This window comes from Alnus glutinosa, chromosome 14 (genome assembly GCF_958979055.1).
Source record: "Alnus glutinosa chromosome 14, dhAlnGlut1.1, whole genome shotgun sequence".
NCBI classification, from domain to species: domain Eukaryota; kingdom Viridiplantae; phylum Streptophyta; class Magnoliopsida; order Fagales; family Betulaceae; genus Alnus; species Alnus glutinosa.
Genome location: NC_084899.1, coordinates 104,080 through 128,773, shown reverse-complemented (window position 1 = coordinate 128,773; position 24,694 = coordinate 104,080). Strand labels below are relative to the sequence as shown.

The window sequence follows — 24,694 nt, the reverse complement described above, 5'->3', positions numbered from 1 at the left end:
AAAAAAAATCCTTCTCACCCTTCGACAAAGTACAAAGACTCCAGCCAACTTCAACGACGTTTTATTGTATGTATAATCCTGACTAAAGAGTAGACTAATGCTATAGGTAAGACTTTTATTTCCTTAAAGATAATGTAGTTTTTAAAATTTCTATTGAAGGTGATCAATTTCAAATTTATTAGTGATTTTTAAAATCACATCACTTTTAAAGAATAAGAAAGGAACAAGAGTATTGAATATAGTAGCTTTAAACCTCTCTCTATCAAGATTGCTCTAACAACTTGGTCTGCAGTGTGATGTTCTTTTGGGTTTATATATAATATTTGTCTTAGTTTTTCTTTGTTTTAATTAAAATATAATGTAGATATGAAACATGAGACAGTTAGTCAGTGTCGGACGTAATTATGTGATAAGGGGGCGCAACACAAATCGGGGATTTGAAAGGCTTTCTGTTTGTATTACTATTAATATCAACGCCAATAGTTTTGTCTGCGCCTGTCTGTCATGGGCTCAAACTAAATTAAATAGACCACTCGTGTAGGAAATTAATTTTCTTCTGATTAACGGTTTCGTGCTGTTCGTGTTCCTGGGGTGCGAAATTCCAAATTGATTGACTAGATTAGGGTCGGGGGCATTTTCTCCCTTCCTGACTCGTGCTACCTCTCGGATTGAGCCCTGAGAGTATCTTTGGCCCCTGGAATTCTGGGACTCCCAAGGCTCAGATATCGGAAGCTGGGGATTCCGGGCGACAACCGCCAGGTAATTCTTCTTTTTTATTTGTACTTCTGTTTCCATTATGTACTATGACTTCTTCTATACATTCAGATGAAAGAAAGCTTGGCCCATTACTTTTTAACGGCATATCTTTTGCTTTCCTCTATAGATATAGTCTTATAGATATGGATATATGCGTGTCTATGCGCATCAGTGTGTGTGCGTGGTTGTGGATTCATTTCTGACTAACTACTCCAATACGGCAAATGCAATGGAACTTTTGAGTGGGTTCTAGGAGTTTGTGGTTGTGGAATCATTTATGACTGCTGCTAGTACAGTAGTACTACCATAGTTGTAGACGAACAATGCAATGGAACTTTGAAAGAGGTTGTTTCCTGCTCCCTTTTTCTTTATCTTTTTTTTTTTAATTTTTTTTTTATTTATTTATTTTTTTCTGTCTGTTTGTTTGTTTGTTGGGTTTTGGTTTTTCACTGTCATCATATTTATTTGGGATTTGATTCTTCTTCATCAGGACCTTGGGCTGTGGTCTGATCGTGGGACTGGCCAATGAACAATTCACAATGAATGGGGTTGGGTGGGATCCTTGTCCATGGGATGGGCACCCCTGACAACAAACTGTCGGAGCTAGTTGACATCGTCAAGTCCTGGATCCCTCGCAGGACCCATTCACCCAATGTGTCCAGGGACTTCTGGATGCCCGATCATAGCTGTAGGGTATGCTACGACTGTGACTCCCAGTTCACCATTTTTAACCGCAGGCATCATTGTCGACTCTGTGGCCGAGTTTTCTGTGCCAAGTGCACAGCTAACTCGCTTCCTGCCCCATCCGATGACCCAAGGACTGGTAGCGAAGATTGGGAACGGATCAGGGTGTGTAACTATTGCTTCAAGCAGTGGGAGGAGGGGATAGAACCACCTGATAATGGCACCAATGCACCCACCCCTGGTCTCAGTCCCTCACCATCTGCAACAAGCTTGGCCAGTACCAAGTCCAGTTGCACCTGTCATAGTAGCAGCAGCACTGTCGGTTCAACTCCTTACTCCACTGGCCCTTATCAGCGTGTGCCATATACTTCTGCTGTTAGCCCTAGTCAGTCCGTCCATGTGGATCCAGTTATGGTTGAGCAGCACACTATAATATCCACGAAGAGCAGAAATCCCAGCTCTGCTGTAGTAGCTTCATCTCCAAACCGATTTGGCTTTTGTATGAACAGGTATCTCTTGCCTTGCAATTGGTTGATATTAATAGGTGCAATTGAAGAGTTCTCATCAGCTTCTTCTAATGTTGCACTTATGATTATGCTTCCGTTACTCTTAAGCATGATTATTGAATGTCATGTTCTGATGCTTCCTTGATGCTCTTCCATTGTTAATCCATTATGTTATTTCTTGCATATCCTTCCCCACCAGGAGCGATGATGAGGATGATGACTATGGTGTTTATCAGTCAGATTCAGAAACAAGACACTTCTCTCAGGGCTATGAATATTATAGCACAGTTAACATTGATGAAATCGACCATGTCTATGGACCTCATAATGTGCATCCTAACGGAGATAACATCGACTTGAACAGTGTGAGTTCTTCACTGTTACCTGAGAATTTTGACACAAAGAGTTTGGAGGGGATTAGGGAACTTGGGAAAGAAGCAGATGAACATAATAACTGTGACAGCTGTGAAGCTCCATGTGACAGCTGTGAAGCTCCATGTGACACTGAGGGTCTGGACGCTGAACCTGTGGATTTTGAGAACAATGGGCTACTCTGGCTCCCTCCAGAGCCAGAGGATGAAGAGGATGAGAGGGAGGCTGTTCTATTTGATGATGATGATGATGAGGCTGCGACAGGGGAGTGGGGATATCTACGCTGTTCAAGAAGCTTTGATAGTGGGGAGTATCGTAGTAGGGAAAAGTCAAGTGAGGAGCACAGGAAAGCCATGAAAAATGTGGTGGAAGATCATTTTAGAGCTTTGATAGCTCAACTGTTGCAGGTTGAAAACCTTCCTGTGGGTGACGGACATGACACAGAGAGTTGGTTGGATATAATCACATCTTTGTCCTGGGAAGCTGCCACTCTTCTTAAGCCTGATACAAGCAAGGGAGGAGGAATGGATCCTGGTGGATATGTGAAGGTTAAATGCATAGCTTGTGGGCGTTGCAGTGAGAGGTAATTAATAGATCAAGGATATTTATAATTCTACCTCTATCAATGCAACTTATGTTACATTCTTTTGGCTTGCTTCTTTTGGGAAACGATGTCCAAAATCATAAATTAATCTTGAGCATGTCACAAATGATAATCTTGTCTTATGTTTGGACTCTTTTGATAGTTTCTAAGTGATTCTGTTTATTAGTTTTAGAAGATTTAACTGTGTTTCAGCCATAATTCTGCTGCTGAACCATTTATATGGCCAATTGGAAGTTTTGATTTTGTTGAACAGGTGTTTCATAATCTTAGTTCTTACATTCAGAGTTGATTATGATTTTGTAGGATTGATCGTGTGAATAGATGCTTCAAATGCTTGATAGCATAATCTTGTTCCTTTATATGTTTTCTTTTATGATGTGTGATTTGCCACAATCTCGTGAAAGGCTTAAGTTTTGACTGTTAACATGGCGAAGACTTGGAGAATTCCATGGAGAATTTTGTTGCTTCATTTTTTCATACGTTGTATCTTTGGACGGAGGCTTTTTTGTCTCCCGTGTGTATTAGCTTTTCTGATTTTCTTATTCGTTTTTCTTTGCCTTCTTAGGCGTTTCCTTGTGTATACTTCCAATGTACTTTTTTTTTTTGATAAGTAATTTCAAATTCATCAATAAAGCGCAGATGGGCGCAACCCTAATATAAAGAAAGTATACAAGAGCGCCCCTAAAAGGGAGGAACAAGTAATAAATTTAGAAAGTCTACAAAAGTAAAAATACCTAGGTGGCAAAGACTGGACACTAACCAAAGAAATAGCGTGTTAAGCACGCGCTTCTTTAACACTACCATTACAGTCTCTACATCTTCAAAAAGCCTCGCATTCCGCTCCTGCCAAATGCTCCACAAAACACAGTGAGGAACTAACCGCCAAGCTTTTTTAGCTAGGCCATGCCCAAAAGACGCACCCCAAGTAGTCAACAAATCCAGCACCGTTTGTGGCATGACCCACTCAACTTTAAATAAAGAAAACATAAAGCTCCAAAGCTCACGGGCAGTGTCGCAGTGAAGTAACAGATGATCAATAGCCTCCCCCTTCTTTTTACACATACAACACCACTCAATAACCACAATATTCCTCTTTCGCAGATTGTCATGGGTCAGTATTTTTCCTAAAGCTGCAGACCATACAAAGAACGCCACCCTTGTTGGAGCCTAAGCACACCATATATTCTTCCACGGAAATGAAAGGCCTTCTTTCCTACTAAGCACTTCATAATAGGACCTTACTTCAAATAAGCCCCTTGTAGAGGGATTCCAAACTAACCTGCCACCCTCTCCTTGTCGAATCGAAGTGGAGTACAACCGCTTGAAGAAGGAAAGCACCATCTCCATCTCCCAGTCCTGTAGTTGCCGCGTAAAGAGAACATTCCAATGAATATTTCCATTATGAACTGCCAAGTTATCCACCACCATTGCAGCTTTGTTCCTCACAATACTATACAGAACTGGATAATAGTGCTTCAAAGATCTCTCTCCACACCACCAATCATGCCAGAAACTGATATGTGACCCATCCCCTACCGCAAACCGAACAGAATTGCAAAACTTCTCCCATCCTTTCCTGATATATTTCCAAACCCCCACTCCATAGGAACCCGAGACCTCAATAGAACACCACCCACCCTTTAGGCTCCCAAATTTGGCGTCAATCACCAAACGCCATAAAGCTTCTCTCTCCCTACCATATCTCCACAACCATTTACCCAGAAGTGCTTGATTAAACTGGATGAGATTGTGAACTCCCAGCCCACCTGAATGCAACGGAGTACAAATCCTGTTCCATTTCACTAAATGAAATTTGGCCTCATCCCCTATGCCACCCCATAAGAAATTCCTTTGGATTTTTTCAAGACGATTAGCCACCTTTAATGGAATAGGGAGTACTTAGAGGGGCTCCTTACGCTTTTATAAAATTTCATTTACTTATCCAAAAAAAAAAATGGCGATTTTTTTCCCTGCTATATGAGAAAGTACATTGGAGAAGATGCAAATTCTTTTTCATGTCCTTGGTTGAAAGGCGTCTTCTAAGGGAGGCATGTTGACTTTGATAAAAAGCACTCTTTCTAATTTCTCTCTTCCCTATTCCGGTGGGCGTGGCTAATAATAGACTTGAAAAATTTCAAAGGGATTTTCTATGGGGTGGACATGGCGATGAGTTTAAGTTCCATTTACTGAAGTGGTCGAAAATTTGTACTCTGATTAAATCATGAGGATTGGGGGTATAAAATCTGATTCAATTTAGCTGAGTTCTTCTAGGTAAGTGGTTGTGGTGGTATGCTAGTGGAGATTTTTGGTGGATACTAAGTTTTTTTTTTTTGGGTAAGTAAGGAAAGTTTTATTGAAAAAGTGTAAGGTGCCCCTAAGTATACATGAAGTATACACAGGGGCAGCCGAAGCAGCCCACAAAAACCAAAAGCCCTCAAACCTGAACCCTCAAAAATCACTCCCTTTTACAACACGTGAGCCTTGCCTTTCCTATGCCGAGAGGGCGCGCTTGCATCAACCGTAACTTCTTGAAAAAAGTCATCTTCAAAGGCATCCATAATTGCTAGGACGGATCCTCGTCCTCAACACAATCCATCTCCCAATCCAAAGCCAAGTTGGGAGGAAGAATACCCAAAGGGTAAGGGGAATCTCCATCTTCTCCATCCCAGATCTCGTCACCCTGCTCCCACACAACCATCTCCCCAGATGGACCAAAACCTTTTGGCCACTTTTGAGATTGGGACAAACCATTCACCCTGGAATCATCACATCCAAATGCTTTGATTTTCCTTCCCTTGCCTTTCGGTAATACTTTTCTGGAAAGGCTTAGATATCGACGACACTGAAGCACAAGAACGGAGCCTCTCTCCCAACTCAGCCACCCCTGAAACTTATGAAGGGGCGAAGATAGGCTGAGAAGACCCCTCAGGTCTGAGCTGAGGGGCCAAGCAAGCACCACCAAAATTGCTTTGATATGGAGGAGAGATACCGAGAGAACCTAACCCAACAAGTCCTTATTGTTACTGGTGCCAGAGAAGGCCCCTCAGACCTGCGAGAAGTATCCAGAGACATTGAAGACAGAACCATCGCCGTCGGCAAAGGGGGAAAGTCGAACCGTGAGACTACCAGATACTCGAACTCCCGTGAAAACTGAACCGCGACCTTCGACACAGCCAACTCGGCAGAAGGAGAATCGACCACTGGATCGGAAACACACCCACCGGCGAAGGGCTGTCGATCTTCAAAACTCCCGGAAGACGATAGATCCAGATCCGCCCTAGAAACAATCGCCGAAAATGATTTAGGTTGCACAAGATCCGAATCGGGATTCGAACTGGGTCCAACTCTCAGAGAACCAAGACCCATCCTCATCCTCGTGGGCTTAGGCCTAGCCTAGATGCCGCGATTGGGCTTTAGACCCAGCCCAACGTACTTGAACTCGGAAGCTGAAGCCCACTCCAAAGCGATTCTGAGACACTCTAGAATCTTCTTCCACGAACGGAAAAGCCCTAACTTCATCTTCTTCCTAGACTCGTCGTCACCAAGCAACAAACTTGCTTCTTCTTCTTCTCCAACGACCCAGACAAGTGCTCCTCCAAAACAAAGCAATTCATTGCCATTCTCCCGTCTACCACATCCCTACACCCCACCGCTGGAAGCAGATCCAAACCAAAAAGCTCTACCTTCGGAACCAGAGACCCTGGAGACTTGATGACTACTCCATGAACCACCTATGCGAAGGACGGAGAAGCCCCACCGAAATAACCGGATAAAACACCCCTATTCTGTTTCCCCTTGGGGGAAGGCGCCTCAGAAACCAGCAACCCATCCTTTGCTTCAACAAACTTCAGCAACTGCCGCAACTCACCCACCATCCGAGACCATCCCCAACCTTTACGGCCTTCAGGGATCCAAATAACCCCTTTACGACCACCCTCCGCATAGTCAGCCACCTCAAGATAACGACTGGCCTTGGGTGGGTTTGTGGGTCATTTCTCGGGCTTTCGGTTTTTGCTTGGGTTCTTTTAAGGGGTGTTTCTCTTGGATTTTTCTCAGGTTCTTGGGTTATTTTTCTTTGGGTTTAGGGGGTCCTGTTGGGGGTTTTTGGGGTTGGTTTGGGTGCTTTTTAGGGGCTTTTATTGTATTATGGGGTTTACTAAGGGGGGTTTCTATTGTATTATGGAGGTTACTATTATGCTTGTTAGGAGTTTTCTTGGGTTTTTTATGTGGGCTAGCTGGGTTACTTCTGTGTATACTTCATGTGTGCTTAGGGGCGCCTTACGCTTTTTTTTTTTTTAATGAAATTCTCTTACTTATCAAAAAAAAAAAAAAAAAAAACGAAAAAATGTAACGGCTGGCCTTGTTACCACCCCCACAAACCATCAAAGCTTTTGCATCTTCGCAGTAGGATGAGACAAAATCCTTCTTCACTGGAGCCTTCAACGCCTCCTCAATCGTGGCCAACAACCACTCAGAGTACTGGAAACCCAAAAAAAGATACCCACAGAACCCCTTCCTCCTTTCCTCCAAACAAAGCTCGGACACATTCGCCTTTGCTGAAAAGGAGTAATTTTTGGCTTCCATGAAGAAACAACACTCCATCTTAGCCTTGTCTATTGAGCCTCAGAGAAGAAGAAACTCTACAGAGGCATAACCGCTGAGCCGCACCTCAGAAGGGACGAAACAACCAGAGAATTCACCCCAGAGCAGCTCCGATGGAAACTCCGAAAATCCTAACAGCATGCATTAACAAACACCTCCGCTCCGCTGCAAAAACTCTAGCACCGCTTGACGCCGAACTCCGAAAAGGAGAAAATGAAACAAAACCCTAACGTGACGCGCCTTCAATTCCTAATGAACTAGAAAAAGGAATTCAGCCTAAACAAACTATAACATTTGGAACACAAACAAAAGCACGGAAATCAGAATCAAACAATTACAACACCAATCAGTTCTAGTTGGTGGATACTAAGTATGATAGTTTGAGTGGAGGTTGGTGTTCTATAGAGGTTGTGGGGCCCTTCAGTGTGGGAGTGTGGAAATGTATAAGGAGAGGGTGGGAAGCTTTTTTCTAAATTTGTTAGGCATGAGGTGGGAGATGGTTCAAAGGTGAGGTTTGGCATGATTTATGGTGTGGAGAACAGCCCTTCAAGATTTCTTATCTAGATTTTTTTTTGGTAGATATATCTAGAGTTATTTAGTATTGCACGTTGTAAGGATGCATAGGTGGCGAATCATATGTAGTTTTGAAATGGAAATATTCATTGGTATATATTCTTTACAAGACCAGTGCATGATTGGGAGGTGGAACTGGTCTCTTCCTTCTTTGAGTTGTAGTATTCTCAAAGAGTAAGGCAAGGAGGTGATAATAGAATTTGTTGGATCCTCTCCAAGAGGAAATTTTTTGAAGTGAAGTCTTATTATCATGTTTATCCATTCTTGTAAGTTTCCCTTTTCCTTGGAAGAGTATTTGGAAAATTAAGGCTCCTTCGAGAGTGGCATTCTTTGTGTGGACGACAACTTTAGGGAAATTCTCGACTTTAGATAGCTTGAAAAAGCGGAATGTTATTGTGGTGGATTGGTGTTGTATGTGCAAGAAAAGTAGGGAATCTATTGATTACCTCTTTCTTCATTGTGAGATTGCAAGAGAATTATGGATTTCGTTGTTCCATTTGTTTGGTGTTGTTTGGGTTATGCTTAGAAGGGTGAGAGAGATGTTGTTGAGTTGGAGAGGACAAATGAGAAACCGTAATGCTCTGAAAGTGTGGAGGTTGGCTCATTTGTGTTTAATGTGGTGTACTTGGAGAGACTAGAATGCAAGGAGTTTTGAAGATCACATTGTTAGAGCTGAAAAAGATGTTCCAATCCCTTACACATGGATAGTAGCATTCAATAGCTTGCCCGGGTCTAATTTTTCTGAGTTCTTTTATACTTGCTGTTAGAGCACTAGCAACAGACACCCAACCATTTTTCCTTTTTTTTAGGGAACAAAACTACTTTTTGCTTCCCTATACAAATATGCTCCACAACAGCTTCCTTTAATCTTTCTCTATACCATTAAATTATTATTATTATTATTATTTTTCATTTCTTTTTCTCTTCACTGTACCTCACTCTCTCTCATTCTCTCTCTGTCCTCTGTGTAATCTTCCTGCAAGATCAAGAGCTAAAATCTTACCAATAAGAACATAAGATAAGATTTGCTCTCCCCTTTGGTCGGGACTTGGGGTGCGTTGGTGGTGGAAGACGCCGAAGCTTCTTTCTTGGAAGCCAATGAACAGTTCTCCATTCTCTTGTCTCAGTTTATCTGTTGCTGCCAGCACTCTAGACTGCAGAAAGCGCCGTCACTGATACAAGAAATTATTACTGCTAGCCCATCAGTTTATCTTGCTAATTGCTTTGAAGCTTTTATGGTTGCATCAATTAACATATACAAATTACCCTCTAAAAAGTTAGCATAAAGTAAGCCATAACAAGAGATTGTTATGAAGCTATGAAGTTTCATTCGTTCTAATCAACAGAAAATTCGGAAAAATTATGGAAATATTTGAATTCTGATAATTAAGAGTCAGTATATTGATTTTCCAGAACTAATACCAACTGGGTTGGATCATCCCATCCAAGAGCTTTGGTATGAGCAATCAGATCTTGGCGTTTGGAGTTGGAAGCGTTCATAACAAATAGCAGAGGATTGTACTTAAAAAGAAAAGGAAGACAAGGTTTTAGAAGAATCTAACCTAAAGGAAAGATGGCTTGAGCTCTGGGAGAGAGCGTGGTGCTTTTTCTTTTCTTTTCTTTTCTTTTTTTTTTTCTTTTTTTTTTTTTTTTTTAACTAGGGGGAATGCTTGAACGAAGAAGGGATATGGGGGGCTGCGTGAAAAGATGTGAGAAGAGAGAAAATATTTGTTTTAATAATTATAATAAGGCATTGGGTAACACTGTAGCTATCCAAGGGTTTAGGAAAAATATAGGGAAACTGATGTGGGTGGTTTTTGTGATTTTTTTTTTAGATTTTTCCTATATATAGGGAAGATAATGGGCTATAGGGTGTCTGCTGCTAGTGTTCTTATTAGGGTTGCGCCCCTATGCACTTTTAATGAAATTGAATTCTTATTAGGGTTGGGAGAAGGATTGTTGGAGTATCGAGGCAGAGCTCTGGGGAAAGATCTCCGAGGTGTATCCGTTGGTGACTAAAGAACAGAGAAAGAAGCATCGGGAGATTTGGGGTGAGATGATTGAGAACAAGAAACGCGAGAGTAAGAGGGAGCTTCGGAATCTACAAAGTTCCGTAAATTACGGAGACATCAAAGCTTCTTCGAGGTGTAGGAGAGACAAGGCCAATAGGTCGTAGGGTTGGTTGCTTTGAAGGTTTTTTTGTGGGTTGTTCTCAGGTTTTCTTGGTGTTTTGGGTGCTGTTTGGTTTCTTTTGTGGGTAGTATTTTAGTTGGTTCTTTGTTTTCTAGGTTTTGACTTGGGGACTGTTTCCTGGTTTTTTTCGGGTTTTTCGGGTTAGCTGTGGTTCTCCTGTGTATACTTCCTGTGCACGTAGGGGGCGCCTTACGCTTTCTTTTCAATGAAATCTACTTACTTATAAAAAAAAAAAAGAAGAAGACATGTGCCTAGCATATTTTTAATATTGAATGGGAATGCCTTACCAATAGCCAACTATAGTTGGGAGAATGCTTCATTAAATTTGTCTTCTTGTTTACTGATTGGACTTCTAATTTTTTTTTTTTTTTTTCCCTTGTAGTATGGTGGTTAAAGGAGTTGTTTGTAAGAAAAACGTGGCTCATCGGCGAATGACATCAAAAATAGATAAACCACGTTTACTAATCCTCGGAGGAGCTTTGGAGTATCAGCGTGTTTCCAACCTGTTGTCGAGTTTTGATACTTTGTTGCAGCAGGTATTAAATGTTTACTTTTCCTCCTCTTTATATGCGTTTTTTTTGTCTGTGTCTGAGTTTCTTAGCCTTGACTTTGTGTGTTTCTAATGAGGGACCAAGCTCACAAGTTTCTCCTATAGTTACTCACTTTTTTCCATTCATTAAGTAAATTGGGATGTTTCTTGTTTTCATTGATCTTTATACTCCTTTTCAGGAAATGGACCATTTGAAGATGGCAGTTGCAAAGATTGATGCTCACCACCCTAATGTTCTTTTGGTTGAGAAGTCTGTTTCTCGATACGCTCAAGAATACCTTCTTGCAAAAGACATATCACTTGTTCTGAATATTAAGAGGCCACTTTTAGAGCGGATAGCGCGCTGCACTGGGGCACAGATAGTCCCTTCGATTGATCATCTCATTACGCCAAAACTGGGGTACTGTGACACGTTTCATGTGGAGAAATTCCTTGAAGAGCATGGCAGTGCTGGCCAAGGTGGGAAGAAGTTGACAAAGACTCTGATGTTTTTTGAGGATTGTCCAAAGCCTTTGGGTTGTACTGTAAGTCCAAACATGTTAATACAGACAAACAAATGTATTTTTTTTTTTCCTGTTTCAATATGTTTTACAGTTCCGTGTCATTGGCTTAATGATGTATTGTTTTTTGAGGCTATGTGCATGGAGGGTAGGACTTAACTTTGTTTCTAGCTTCATCAAATATAACAATGTTGTGATTAGGATATGTTCTTAGTTTGGACGAATGAGCTGTGGTGTCTCAAGTGTCAGTGAGTGCTCCGAGCGGAATGTTATGTATTTTTTATTTTATTTTATTAGTAATCAAAAATATCATTAAGAGCGTAAGGCTTCTTCAAATACACATGAAGTATACAAGAGAAACCACATAATTGGGAGGAGCAAAAAGAACAAGAAAATTATGATAATTAATTACCAAAGGAGAAACAAAAGCAGTTGTCTAAAGATACAACGTGTTGAAAAATAGAGACTTAATGTCTTCCAAAGTCTTTTCACGGTCCTCAAAACTTCTATCAATATGTAGAGTGCCTTGGTTGCCCTTCTTAACTTGCTTTTTGTTTGTGCTGGAATTTGCTAGAGAAATTCTTGTGAAAAGATTTTAAGTGGACCTATTTCTTTGCTTTGTTTTAGATTTTGCTCAAGGGTGCCAATGGGGATGAATTGAAGAAGGTGAAACATGTAGTTCAGTATGGCATTTTTGCAGCTTATCACCTGGCCTTGGAGACATCTTTTCTGGCTGATGAAGGTGCTTCGCTTCCAGAACTCTCTTTGAAGTCTCCCATAACTGTTGCATTACCTGATAAACCATCAAGTATCGAGAGGTCCATTTCCACTGTTCCTGGTTTTACTGTTCCTGCCACTGGAAAGCCTCCGGATCCTGAACCTATCAGTGAATTACAGAAATCCAATGAAGGCCTCATGTTAGATAGAGCCTCATCTACCAATAGTGACCCTATTTGCAAATTGGAAGGGGCCGATTCAACTGGACTGTCTGAAGTTCTTTGCTCCCAACCAATTTATGCTGAACCTACCTCATGCTCCAAAGAATCAACTTCTTCCTTGACTTGCCTGTCTGCTTCATGGCAAGATAGCTCAGCTTCCTACTATAGTGAGCTCTCCTCAAATTATGCCTCTGCGGAGAACAATAGAGTTGGTTCTAAGGAATCTTTTCAGGCCATAACAGCTAACACTAAGGAAGCTATAGTAGATGATATTCTGATTTCTGATTTTTTTGGCACCTCAGAAGCATTACAACAATGTGTTCATGCTAGTCACACTGATGGCAATGCATTGGCCGGAAACCATGTAGGTTCTCCAGATTTGGAATCCTCAAAGGAAGATAGTAATAATCAGAATGAAGGGATCGGATCTTCAAAGGAAGAGTTTCCTCCCTCACCTTCAGATCATCTGAGCATTTTGGTTTCCTTATCAACACGTTGCGTGTGGAAAGGAACTGTCTGCGAACGAGCCCATCTCTTTCGAATCAAATATTATGGAAGCTTTGATAAGCCTTTAGGGCGGTTTTTACGAGATCATTTGTTTGATCAGGTATTTTTACTTTCTTCATTATCCTGTTATTTTTTCTTAAAAAAAACTCCCCTGAAAATACCAACTCTTCTTGATCAGAGTTACCGTTGTCGTTCATGTGACATGCCATCAGAGGCACATGTTTTTTGTTATACTCACCGGCAAGGGAGCCTTACAATATCTGTAAAGAAACTTTCAGAGTTTCTCTTACCAGGGGAACGAGAAGGAAAAATCTGGATGTGGCACAGGTGCCTCAAATGTCCCCGAACCAATGGCTTCCCTCCGGCCACTCAGAGAATTGTAATGTCTGATGCTGCCTGGGGATTGTCTTTTGGCAAATTTTTGGAGCTGAGCTTCTCAAATCATGCAGCTGCAAGCAGGGTTGCAAGTTGTGGACATTCCTTACACAGAGACTGTCTCCGGTTCTATGGGTATGCTTTTATCGTCTCAAATTGTGTTGGTAACTATGAGAATATGCGAAACTTTGTTGTTTACTTTGCGCCCTTTAATTTAATTTAAACAACACATATTCTGAGTCCTTTTCTTCTGCCCATTTCTCACTCATCAAGAAGTAAATCATTGACTGTAGTACTTGTATGGTGATATCTGTTTATCGAAATTGGACATGGGTACAAAGTTTCTAAAGTACAAACATTTGTAAATTTGATAAGCACCTGTGTTGGCTTATATGAATGCTTCAGTATCTTCTAATGACTGAGGTTGTGAACTGAAATCAGGTAAAATGATATGCTTGAATATCGTGTCAGCTATTTTTGTCTGGAACAAGACGTTTTAACCACTCAACTGATTTTTGATTGGAAGTGTGCATCTCTGTTGTTATTGTTGATATTGCCATTTTTTCTAGACATGAGTGCTGATGGTTTGACATGGCAATTGTTTTCAGAATATTTTACATGTGCCATCAGTTGCATGAGTCAGTTGTTGATCTGGTGGACTCCTGTGGGGGAAATCTCTGGTCAAACTGACCAGCACCTGACAAGTTGCATATGCCCTCTGTATCCTGTTGTTTTGTTAATTGATAGTATTTACCATTATGTATTCTGAAGTAGCAGTGTATGCATTTGGGCCGATGATATATTGTTTGAGGTCTCTAGAAGAGGGTTAATTTTAATAGAACTGCCAAGGATAATATTACAAATAGGGTTTATATTAATGTTGTATCATACTAAAATAAGTGCTCTTTATGTCTTGCTAGTTGCTACCTAGTCTGAATGCTAATAAGTACCGTCCGTTTAAGACAGTGGGCTGGTGTTGTGGGGGTGGATTTAAGAATGAACATTTTTGGTACCTTAGCTTGATCTTTTGTTGTGTTGGGATTAGGGAATAATTTTCCATTAGATAGATATTCATGGGAAGTTGGGAACAAAGATGTTCAGATAGCAGCAGAAATATCAGTAATTATGTGATAATTTAAGGAATCATGATTGAAAAGGTGTGAAGATGGTGAGTGAATCCATGACAATATTAGTGAGAATAGAGGCTGAAATGATTAGTCCATATTGTAACGACCTGCCTTTTACAAAAAGGCGTAAGTGAAAAATTTTGATTTTTGCACATGCCGTTATGACGTCATTGAAATAACATAGCCAACACAACAGAGCTTCTAATAAAAATACCTCATATAATAAAAGTAAGTGTAATTAAGTCATTATACATAAGATAGGACCTGTACCACGCAAAGCACGAATAAAAACAACCAAGTCAACAAGAGTATTATTATTATTACAATACAACAGAAATATAAACATAATATCCGTCATAATTACATAATGGACTACTACATAGCAGCCCACAAAACTGGAGACATCACAGTCTCAACACTTACTATCAGATCTGCCCAGCCCTCTGGGAAATCCTGATATTCCTCATCCTCATAACCTGTATTAATATTTAACATGAGAAGAAGAATAATACAAAAGAAAATACCTAAGTGAGTCAACTATTTTCATTAATATAATGAATGCTGGATTGTTTATAAAATGCAACACAATGAATATATAACTTCTTAATCACATGTATATGCAATATATTGTCCACGTCGCGTAGCATAGACATAAATTGTACATAAGCATAATCATAAAGCAGTAATGTGACAGTTTTATATGCAATGTCTTAATTAATCATCTTTTGCATCACTCGTTCGTAAATCCATAGGTCCGGTATAGCGTATTAGCCCGGGATTACTGTCCCCTCACTTAACGTTTATTGGTTTGTTACTGGAAGCCAAAGGTCTTGGGTCAGGTTATTTATTAAGTTCAAACAGGATCTAGTGGTCCCACCACTAGCCTATAACCCCCTCTGCCTACTAGCTCGTTATTAAGTAATTTAATTAGAAATAAAAAAATATGTAAAATCACATGCACAACCAAATAAACAAAACAATAAACACAATATTAAGGAAAAGTCCACCGGCATCACCTTCAGTAAGTATAAAGATACTTACAGTTCCGTTCGCAAGATAAATCCTAGTAACTGCATAATTACATTTATGCATTAATAAATTAATTAATTTTTTGATAGGTAAACAAATTGCATTAAAAAAGCGTAAAGGCGCCCTTAAGCATACATGTAGTATACAAAAAGGACACCAAAACAAAAGAAAAACAAAAAACAAAGGAAGAACACCCGAAAAACCCAAAAGTAGTAGAAAAGATACATCAAACCCCCATCTTCTTGCCTCTAACCCGACTGGAACCCACACCCCTAGCATCGAAATTAATCGAGCATTCTAAATTCTTGACCTCTCTTTTCCCCTTTTTCCTTTTTATCTTCTTTTCCTTCTTAGGAGGGGAGTCAGAATCATAGCGCTGATCCTCAGTCTAAGTCAAGAAGTCCAAAAAACCCTTCTCATCAGATCCCAAGAACGAAACCCCCAACATGCGAAAACAAGATCTAGCATCTTGCACAACCTTGGGGTAAACCACATCTCTTTCCTCCGGACCGGCCCCCTTTGAAGATTCCCCCACCTCAAAGACTCCAGACGACACAAACTGGGGACACCCATACACAGGGGAGAATAGCCTTGGCTACGGAGGAAACAAAACCCATTGAAAAGGAGGAATGGTAGCCGAAATCCCAAGAGGACCTCCAAACTTCCCAAAATGAGGACCCCCACCAATATTCCTTACCAAGGCAGGGGCATCCGAATGCACAACTGCCTGCCGAATGAGAGAACCTGAAGGAGTACCAGAAGCAACGCTGCCTGCCGAATGAGAGAACCCGAAGGACGCCCAAACTTTGCATGCCTAGCACCGCCAGACGAGGCACCATGCTTACCAAACTGATAGTCCTCAAAACCCGACCTCACCAAGACAGAGCCAGCTGATGGAACTGCCTACCGAAGGAAGAGCCCTGAACCGGAAGAACATAAGTCCACAGAAGACTGCACCCTAGAAGGAAAATCACTCAGAAACACTGGAGGAAGCAACACCGGCGCCCGCAGGGGGGGAAGAACGGCCTGCTTGACGGACTCGACCACTGGAACGAGCTGCTGATCGCTAAATCCACCCCCAAAAGGTGACAGACCTAGATCCACCCCAAAATCTGCCACAGACGTCATCTCCGGCCGAATAGCGCTCCCAAGGACCTCCGTCGGACATAGAAGACTTACCGGACCCGATCCCTGCCCCAAAATCGTAAATTAATTAAAACAATACTTAATGAACCTGCTTATTTAATGTCTTGTTCGGACATTGTTATAAATATAACTTCATTTAATATATAAAACACCTTATACATAAATAAATATAAGGGTATAAAACATCGTTATGCTGTTTATTTAAGTTAAACAGAATAACAACATTATTATATTGAACGCCAGATATTAAAATAGCATAATTGTGCTATAAAAATATCTTTTCCTAACAAAACATATTCCTATATACATTTTTTTTTATAAGTAAGAATTCATTAAAAAGTGCAGAGGGGCGCAACCCTAGTACACAAGAAGTATAAAAAGGAGCCCCTAAAAAGAGGATTGAAACGAACAAGAAAGTAAAAAATCAGCGTACGGCATACTACCCAAGCTATGCGCCGACACCCAAAGATATAGCATATTAAGCACATTTCTACAAAGAGCCCCAACCTGTACCTCCACATCCTAAAATTCTATCATATTCCTATATACATAAACACTTATATATATACATAAACATATATGTATACTTTATCTTAAACAAAGTCACTCCAATAAGTTATTTATCAAAATAAAAACATAAACCAAGATTCTTACCTATTTGGCTTGCTGTTCTACTGATCAAAACTCCTTGAAATCACACCAGAATCGTTTCACACCAAGAGAGAGATGCTGTCCAAAAACTCCTCTGTTTTTGGATACAAAAACAGGGGCTGTTTTATAGGTTTAAAAACTGGTTTTTGCTGAAGTTTAAGAATGTAAAAATGGCTTCAAACTTTGTTCTATGATCACAGAAAATGAAAGAGAAAGAATGAAAATTTAAACTTAAAGTTTCAGCACTCAAAAGAGGAAGAACAGGAACCAAAAACAGCAGCGTTTCCCCTTGATTTTTCTTCCACTTCCGGTTGCACCCATGCATGGTTTATATAAGGACTTCAATGGTCAAGATCTTTCCCAGCATTTAACGTCCTCAAGGGTCGGATTTGAAGCAGCTGTCCACTTGAAATGATTAAACGAATAAAATCTTATCTTAAGATTTTATCATATCTTATCTTAATCTAATTTAGTTATAAACTAACTAAACTTTGCTAATTAAATTAACTAACACGTTGTTAATCCTCTGAACTCATCCACACCAAGTGGGTTCAAAGATATTTAGAATTAAAATCGTGATTCATTGCTTACAAGAACACTACGATACACTGCAGTAAAAGGTTGTTCGATCAACATTTTAGTCGCTTGATCGACTTCGATTCAAAATGAAGTCGCGTGATCGATTATTAAATCGATTGATCGACATTTTCGCTTGATCAATTATATTATTGATCGATCGGTCGTCGCTCGATCGAATATAAATTCGATCAATCGACTTCAATCTAATGTCACTCGATCGAATGTAGAATCGATCAATCGACATTGATTGATTTAGAATTCCCAAGTTCAACTCTTCACCTGAATGCTTATATATATATATCAAGATTTCTTGTAATAGCTAAGGTTTAAAACTGCCAATCTTAACACATGCTATAAATTCATGTTTATGAATTAATAATTAAGCATGCGATATTCCCGGATATTACACATATGGTTTTCTGGAGCTAGTATGCTTGGGATATTTGTATGCCTGTGGCTGTCTTTAGTTATCTATATATTTTTGATAAATAACCAGTTGTCTTTATTTGCACTCTCTCTCTCTCTCTCTCTCTCTCTTGTAATTGTTAATGTGTGTATCTGCTTGCTTGGTAAATTGAAGGGTGAAAAATCACTGGTCTTTTCCTGTCACACTGATGGTTGACTAAATTGGGAAATTTGAAGGCCAATCAAACATGTAGTGGAAAACTATGGGCTTTTAAAGAATATTAAATTGCCTGTGTCAAATTTGAGATCCTAGTAGCCTAATCATTCCTGGGGGAACTTAAAAGTAGAAATATTTAATTATACCATTTGGTTGTAAGATAGGTGTTCAAGTAGTGATTTTTATATGAATTTTCTTGATAAGGCTTTGAATTTGATGCATTTTGCATTGAGTATCTCTTTGGTAGGACCTAACTAATGTATGGTTTTCCAACTAGCGTCATGTTTTAAGTCTTTGTTTAAGCCTTTGGAACCCTCTCACACATTATAATTGTGGACATGGGCTGCAGAGAGACCGGGACCCCCCTTTAGCTTTGTAAATTTTTGGATCCATATTCTGCATCCATCTTGTAGCACTTGGTGAAAAAACATAAACTGCTTAAGCATTTTTTGTAGCCATTTCCTTGCACACCCAATGAATGCAATAAATAGTGTTTGGCTTCTTTAACATCTTGATCTGGGTATTATATTGGGAGAAAAGTGGAAAAAAAGAAAAAAGAGCATGACATGGGGTGGTTTATTTTATAAACTACTCACCCATCATATTTTGGTTTTTACCTGCTAAAATACCATTGCATGCTCTAACACCTGCACCAACCAACCCCCCCCCCCCCCCCCAAAAAAAAAAGGGATAGAGAAAAAAAAAGATAAGATTATGCATCTGTAATTGGATAGGTACCCTGTTTGAGACATTTATGATTGGCTTGATCAGGGTGATTGCTTGAACCAATTCGTTCAGGTTGCTTCCTTGTGTTTAGCCCTGATTGAGAGCAGCCAGGTTGGGCCACCCTGTCTCAACTCTCAACTCATCCTGTTCCCATTTATATGGTCATGAGTTTGGATAAAAGTTTGTGGTATAATATCACTTTTTGTCGAACTGGGGGTTTGGGTGGTTTCTTAAATTTGTTAGTCCACGTTGGTTCATTGGGACTAGGTCTGCTTCAATGCAACCTGGTTGGGCCACCCTGTCTCAACTCTCAACTCTCCTTGTTTCCATTTTTGTATCTATGAAGTCTCGACAAAAGCTTACACTATCACAGATTGGATCTTCTTGGTCTACATGAGTGCTCATTTAGAAAATTGACCTGATTAAGTAGGCAATCCTTTATTGCAGTGGCTTGTGAAACACATGAATGGTTAACCCCATGAACACAACCATATTATTTATTGCCCTCTTACTTTGTTACTTTTACATCTACAGTTTTGGGAGAATGGTTGCTTGCTTCCGCTATGCTTCAATTGATGTCCATTCTGTTTATCTTCCACCACCGAAACTTGGATTTTTCTATGATAATGAGGAGTGGATGCAAAAAGAAGCAAATGAGGTGCAATGATACCATTATTGTTTCAAATACAGCAAGTGATGTTAATTTTCTTAATGCTTACAGATTATTTGTGTTGTCTAATAGGTAAGTAACAGGATTGAAGGTCTTTTTACTGAAGTTCAGAATGCTCTTCGTAAGATTTCAGAGAAAGTATCAAGTGCAGCATTGCAAGATGGTGGAGTGAAAGCACCTGAATCTAGGCATCGTATTTCAGAACTGGAAGGGTTGCTACAAAAGGAGAAACAAGAATTTGAGGTAGCTTGCTGCAATTCATGTTCTCCCATCTCCAAATTGTTTATGGAGAGAAAATTTCTGTTCTTTATGCAATAAATAGTGCATGGGCTATGCATCAAATCAGGCAGAATTCACTCAGTGATTGAACTTGCAGATAATGTTAGGCATTCTATATTGATGATGGTTAACTCAAATTGTTCATCCAAGAAAAAAGAATGGATTTCTACATTTTTATTGCTTAAATCCTCGTTATGTTGTCCTTGCTGTATAAAATCTGCTTGGCATGAGTTATTTTTCTTTTTATAGAAAAGAAAGTCCAATTGTTTATGTTATCTGATTCCTGAGTGAATTTATGACATTGTTTAGGAATCAATACAAAAAGTGATCCATAGAGAGGTAAAAGTTGGTCAACCTGCAATTGATATTCTTGAGATCAATAAATTGCGGAGGCAGGTACTCTTTCATTCTTATGTCTGGGACCAACGCCTGATACATGCAGCCAGTTTAAGTAACAATAATCTCCAGGAAGGTTTGAGCAGTTTCATCTCGAAACTCAAGGAGAAAACCATTAGTTCTGTGGAGAAGCTTATTGAGATAAATGTGACCACTAACGCAGATAAAAGCTATAGTAGTTGCGACTCATTTCTTCTGGAGCCAAAGCCTGATATAAACCTTAATCAGGGAGCAAAGGCTGGTCACATTCATAATCGCACCGAAGCTCATAAAGGAAGTGAGATGGACTTGGATCTGAATCATACAAAGGATGCTGATCTTCATCCTTCTTCTAGTGAAAATATGAGAGATGATTCTGACCTTCTGGAATGTGGAAGAACTGTTCGAAGGGCCCTCTCAGAAGGAGAGTATCCTGTTATGGCAAATTTATCTGATTCCCTTGATGCGGCATGGACTGGTGACAGTCACCCAATTAGCATACCCCTTAACGATAATTCCCTCCCTGATCCAACTGTGGCGAATTCTGTTGGAGCAAAATCGCATGAGGAAAATTGCACTATTGACAAAGGTGGGGTTGAGATAGCTTCTACTCTTAGCTCTGTGTTACCTCCAAAGCAGCATGATAATATGGAAGGCTCCACTAGCTGGGTGCGGATGCCTTTTCTGAACTTTTATGGTTCATTCAACAAAAATTCTTCATTGAATTCTCAGCAGCTTGGTATTGGTGAGCACAATCCTGTCTATGTTTCATCATTTAGAGAATTGGCTCGACAAAATGGTGGCAGACTGCTTTTGCCTGCTGGTGTTAATGACACTGTTGTGCCGGTTTATGATGATGAACCCACTAGTGTTATAGCTTATGCACTTGTCTCGTCTGATTATCATCTCCAGATGTCTGAGCCTGACAGAGCAAAAGATGTTTTAGATACTTCAGTTTCGTTGCCGCTTTTTGATTCAGCGAATCTACTCTCACTGAACTCTTTAGATGAGTCAATTCTTGATTCCTACAGAAGTCTTGGTTCTACTGATGAGAGCACTTCATCTGTTTCTTGGTCCCGGAGCCCCCAGGTTGCGGACCCACTCTCACATGCCAAGGGTTTTCATGCCAGAGTTTGTTTTACAGATGATGGCCCTCTTGGGAAGGTGAAGTATACAGTGACTTGTTACTATCCGAAGCAATTTGAGTCTTTGAGGAGGTCTTGTTGCCCTTCAGAGATCGATTTCGTACGATCTCTTAGTCGTTGTAAGAAGTGGGGGGCCCAGGGTGGCAAGAGCAATGTTTTCTTTGCAAAAACCTTGGATGATCGATTTATCATCAAACAGGTCACGAAGACGGAGTTGGAGTCATTCATCAAGTTTGCACCAGCCTATTTTAAGTACTTGTGCGAATCAATCAGCACCAGAAGCCCAACTTGTCTGGCTAAGATCTTGGGCATTTATCAGGTATTGTTTGTCACTTTTGCCATAATGAAAAAGCTTAAAAATAGTTTTAAAGGCCAACACTAAGTGATGAATTGCTTTCTGCCTTATTGCTGGATTGATCTTCTTCAAATATTATAGATGTCAAGCAAGTCATATCAAGTCATTTAACAAAATTGGCTTTGTAATTAGTCCTGTATGATTATATGTTAAAATATTTGATGGATTTCTGACTTGTTGATCAAGGCTAGAAGTTAAGATTTATAGCTGAATATCGGAAATAAGAGTTTTTTTGCCCCCAATTACAGTATCATTTTACTACATCTGAGTTTTGATAGGAGTACAATATATATATAATATTTCTCTCTCTATAGGCCAAATGAGACAAAGCGGCACAGCACTCAAAATCTTACTATTGTCATGTTGACAAAATCTCCCTTTCGAGCATGTCTTTGGCATTGCCAGTGGACCCCAAATGAAAATAAGACTAGTTACCAAGCTCCCTCTCCATGGCACAATGTAATACAAGATGAACCATTGTCTCACCGCTGTTCTTACACATGCAAAATGAATCCACAATAATTCTTCATATCCTAAAATTGTCAGCTGTTAAAATTTTACCTAAAGCTACTGTCCACCCAAAGAATGCTATTTTTTGGATTTTTCCCAGGCTTTTTCTTATTAACTCTATTGATGAATTGCTATTTGGTTTTTCTTTGTCGGCAATGTCTTGAAGGTTTCTAAGCACCTCAAAGGAGGGAAAGAATCAAAAATGGATGTTTTGGTAATGGAGAATCTTCTATATAGGCGTAATGTAACACGACTTTATGACCTCAAAGGATGTTCTCGCTCACGCTATAATCCTGATACAAGTGGGAACAATAAAGTTCTGCTGGATCAGAATCTGATTGAAGCAATGCCAACCTCTCCAATTTTTGTGGGAAACCAGGCAAAGCGATTGCTGGAGAGAGCTGTCTGGAATGATACTTCATTTCTTGCTGTAAGTTGGATTTGGCTGTCATGATATAATGGGAGCACACACAATAACAAGATTTCCCTCAGTGGTTTTTATTTGAACCTTGTAAAACCCACACATAGGCATGTTTTTATATGGTTTAAATAAGAACGGGTTAACAATCGTTTGGCTGGCTTTCATTTCCTTAGAGATCCTCCAAGGCTGTCATACAAAAATGGGTGGATTCAGTCTCCATCTAAAGCATTGTTTTTTCAATTATAATCTATTGTACTTTTGGAATGCTTTCTTCTCTTACTGGTTGTATGTGTTGTGTGTGTCTTTTCTAATATGTCATTATATATTTCTGCAGTCAATTGATGTAATGGACTACTCATTATTGGTTGGTGTGGATGAAGAAAAGCACGAGCTAGTTCTGGGGATCATTGATTTTATGAGGCAATATACGTGGGATAAGCACCTTGAAACTTGGGTGAAGACCTCGGGCATCCTTGGTGGACCTAAGAACACAACTCCAACTGTGATCTCACCTCAGCAGTACAAGAAGCGGTTCAGAAAAGCCATGACTGCTTATTTTCTTATGGTCCCAGATCAGTGGTCCTCTCCAATGATTGTTCCCAGTGGGTCTCAATCTGACCTTTGTGAAGAAAACTCGCAAGGTGGAACATCCTTAGATGGATGATGCGAAATCTTTTTCCTGTATATGTAAGTTGGTATAAATTTTCCCTTTTTACTATTTTCACATTTCTTCTCTCGTTCTTCTATTGTATTATTGGGATGGCTGCCTCATTGTGTTCTCTACATAAATGTAACCTTAATTTTTGTTCTATTTTTTTTTTTTTTCAGAAGAATTTTTGTTCCATTAGGATAGGGAAAAGGCTTTTTTAACGCCGTGAACATTTCAGTAGTGGTATAGTACTGGATAACCTCTCTTTTGGAGTAATTGTAGAGTATCTTCTTGTATCGTCTATGTATATTATTTCAAGAGAGTGAAAAATAGCACTTTTTTTATGTAATGCTTCTCTCATCATTTTATATTGAGGGTTTTTTACTTTACCATTTTTTGAATTAATTGATTAAGCTCTTGTACATGTATGTTATGATTGAATTGCCCCCTATATACTGCCTTATATAATGCTGTTGGAGCCTCTTCAATATTTCAAGTAAAGGGTATATTGCCCCAGATATTACAGAAGTAGATCTCGGAAATGATCGACTCAAATAGATGCTCATCATAAGCTCTCGATTTTTTTTTTTTTTTTTTTTTGATGCATGGCTTGTTTGTTGTTGTCATCGTATGAGAGTATAGAGATATTATAGAAAGAGAAATGCTAAAAATCACATTTTTATGCCACAATTATTCCACAATGTCAAAATAAGGTATCTCCTTGATAGATATGAAGAAGTTCCACAAGACAGAAGGCCCAGATTCTTTTTCCTTTGAATGATCTTGGACTCCACGATCTCCCTTTACTGTGCTCAAGTCAAAACTCTTGTTTCTTTATGCCATTTCAAGGCTAAACTTAGAAACTAATGGGGGTTAGAAATTGAACAAAGCAGCTTTTAATTGTTCAAAATTATACCTTAAAACCCAAATGTGACATTAATTTCAAATCAAGCTTGCTTAGAATGCATTAAGATCTCGCTTCCAAAAGCAACAACAAAGCAATTTTCAAACATTAAATAATAATAATTTCAGAGAGAGGGAGATTGAAGGGTACAGGGTTTTAGGGTTTGAAATACGAGTACTATTTGGAGGCAAAGTAAAGATCACTATCATTGAACTGATGAATTGCAATTCGAAGCTCACTTATGTAACTCTTTCGAACTCATCGATCTCTCTAGAAAACCCAATAAAGCTGTCAAATTGTTCTTATTTATGCACAAAGAGTCGTGTACGGGATTTGAAGTTGTTCA

At 39.6% G+C, this 24,694-nt stretch overlaps 1 protein-coding gene across 2 annotated transcripts; it reads left to right on the top strand.

Moving 5' to 3' along the window:
* The first annotated feature begins 430 nt into the window (after positions 1-430).
* LOC133857886 (1-phosphatidylinositol-3-phosphate 5-kinase FAB1A) lies at positions 431-23,812 on the top strand. 2 transcript variants are annotated; one of them, XM_062293258.1, is made up of 13 exons: positions 431-759; positions 884-1,101; positions 1,247-1,949; positions 2,146-2,901; positions 10,673-10,826; positions 11,020-11,364; positions 11,968-12,885; positions 12,964-13,295; positions 19,575-19,698; positions 19,783-19,953; positions 20,299-21,828; positions 22,541-22,804; positions 23,130-23,812. In XM_062293258.1, the coding sequence occupies exons 3-13, from the start codon at positions 1,300-1,302 to the stop codon at positions 23,457-23,459; spliced, it is 5,574 nt and encodes a 1,857-aa protein (XP_062149242.1). In that variant the 5' UTR covers positions 431-759; positions 884-1,101; positions 1,247-1,299; the 3' UTR covers positions 23,460-23,812. The 2 variants fall into 2 exon arrangements, with proteins under 2 accessions (XP_062149242.1, XP_062149243.1); XM_062293259.1 differs by lacking the exon at positions 884-1,101.
* Positions 23,813-24,694: the final 882 nt, after the last annotated feature.

Excerpts from the sequence above, each read along its gene's own strand:
- LOC133857886 (XM_062293259.1), top strand. The coding sequence starts at position 1,300 with ATGGGGTTGGGTGGGATCCTTGTCCATGGGATGGGCACCCCTGACAAC. Across the intron at positions 2,902-10,672 it reads TGTGGGCGTTGCAGTGAGAG|TATGGTGGTTAAAGGAGTTG; the intron begins GTAATTAATAGA and ends TTTCCCTTGTAG. Across the intron at positions 22,805-23,129 it reads ATGATACTTCATTTCTTGCT|TCAATTGATGTAATGGACTA; the intron begins GTAAGTTGGATT and ends ATATTTCTGCAG.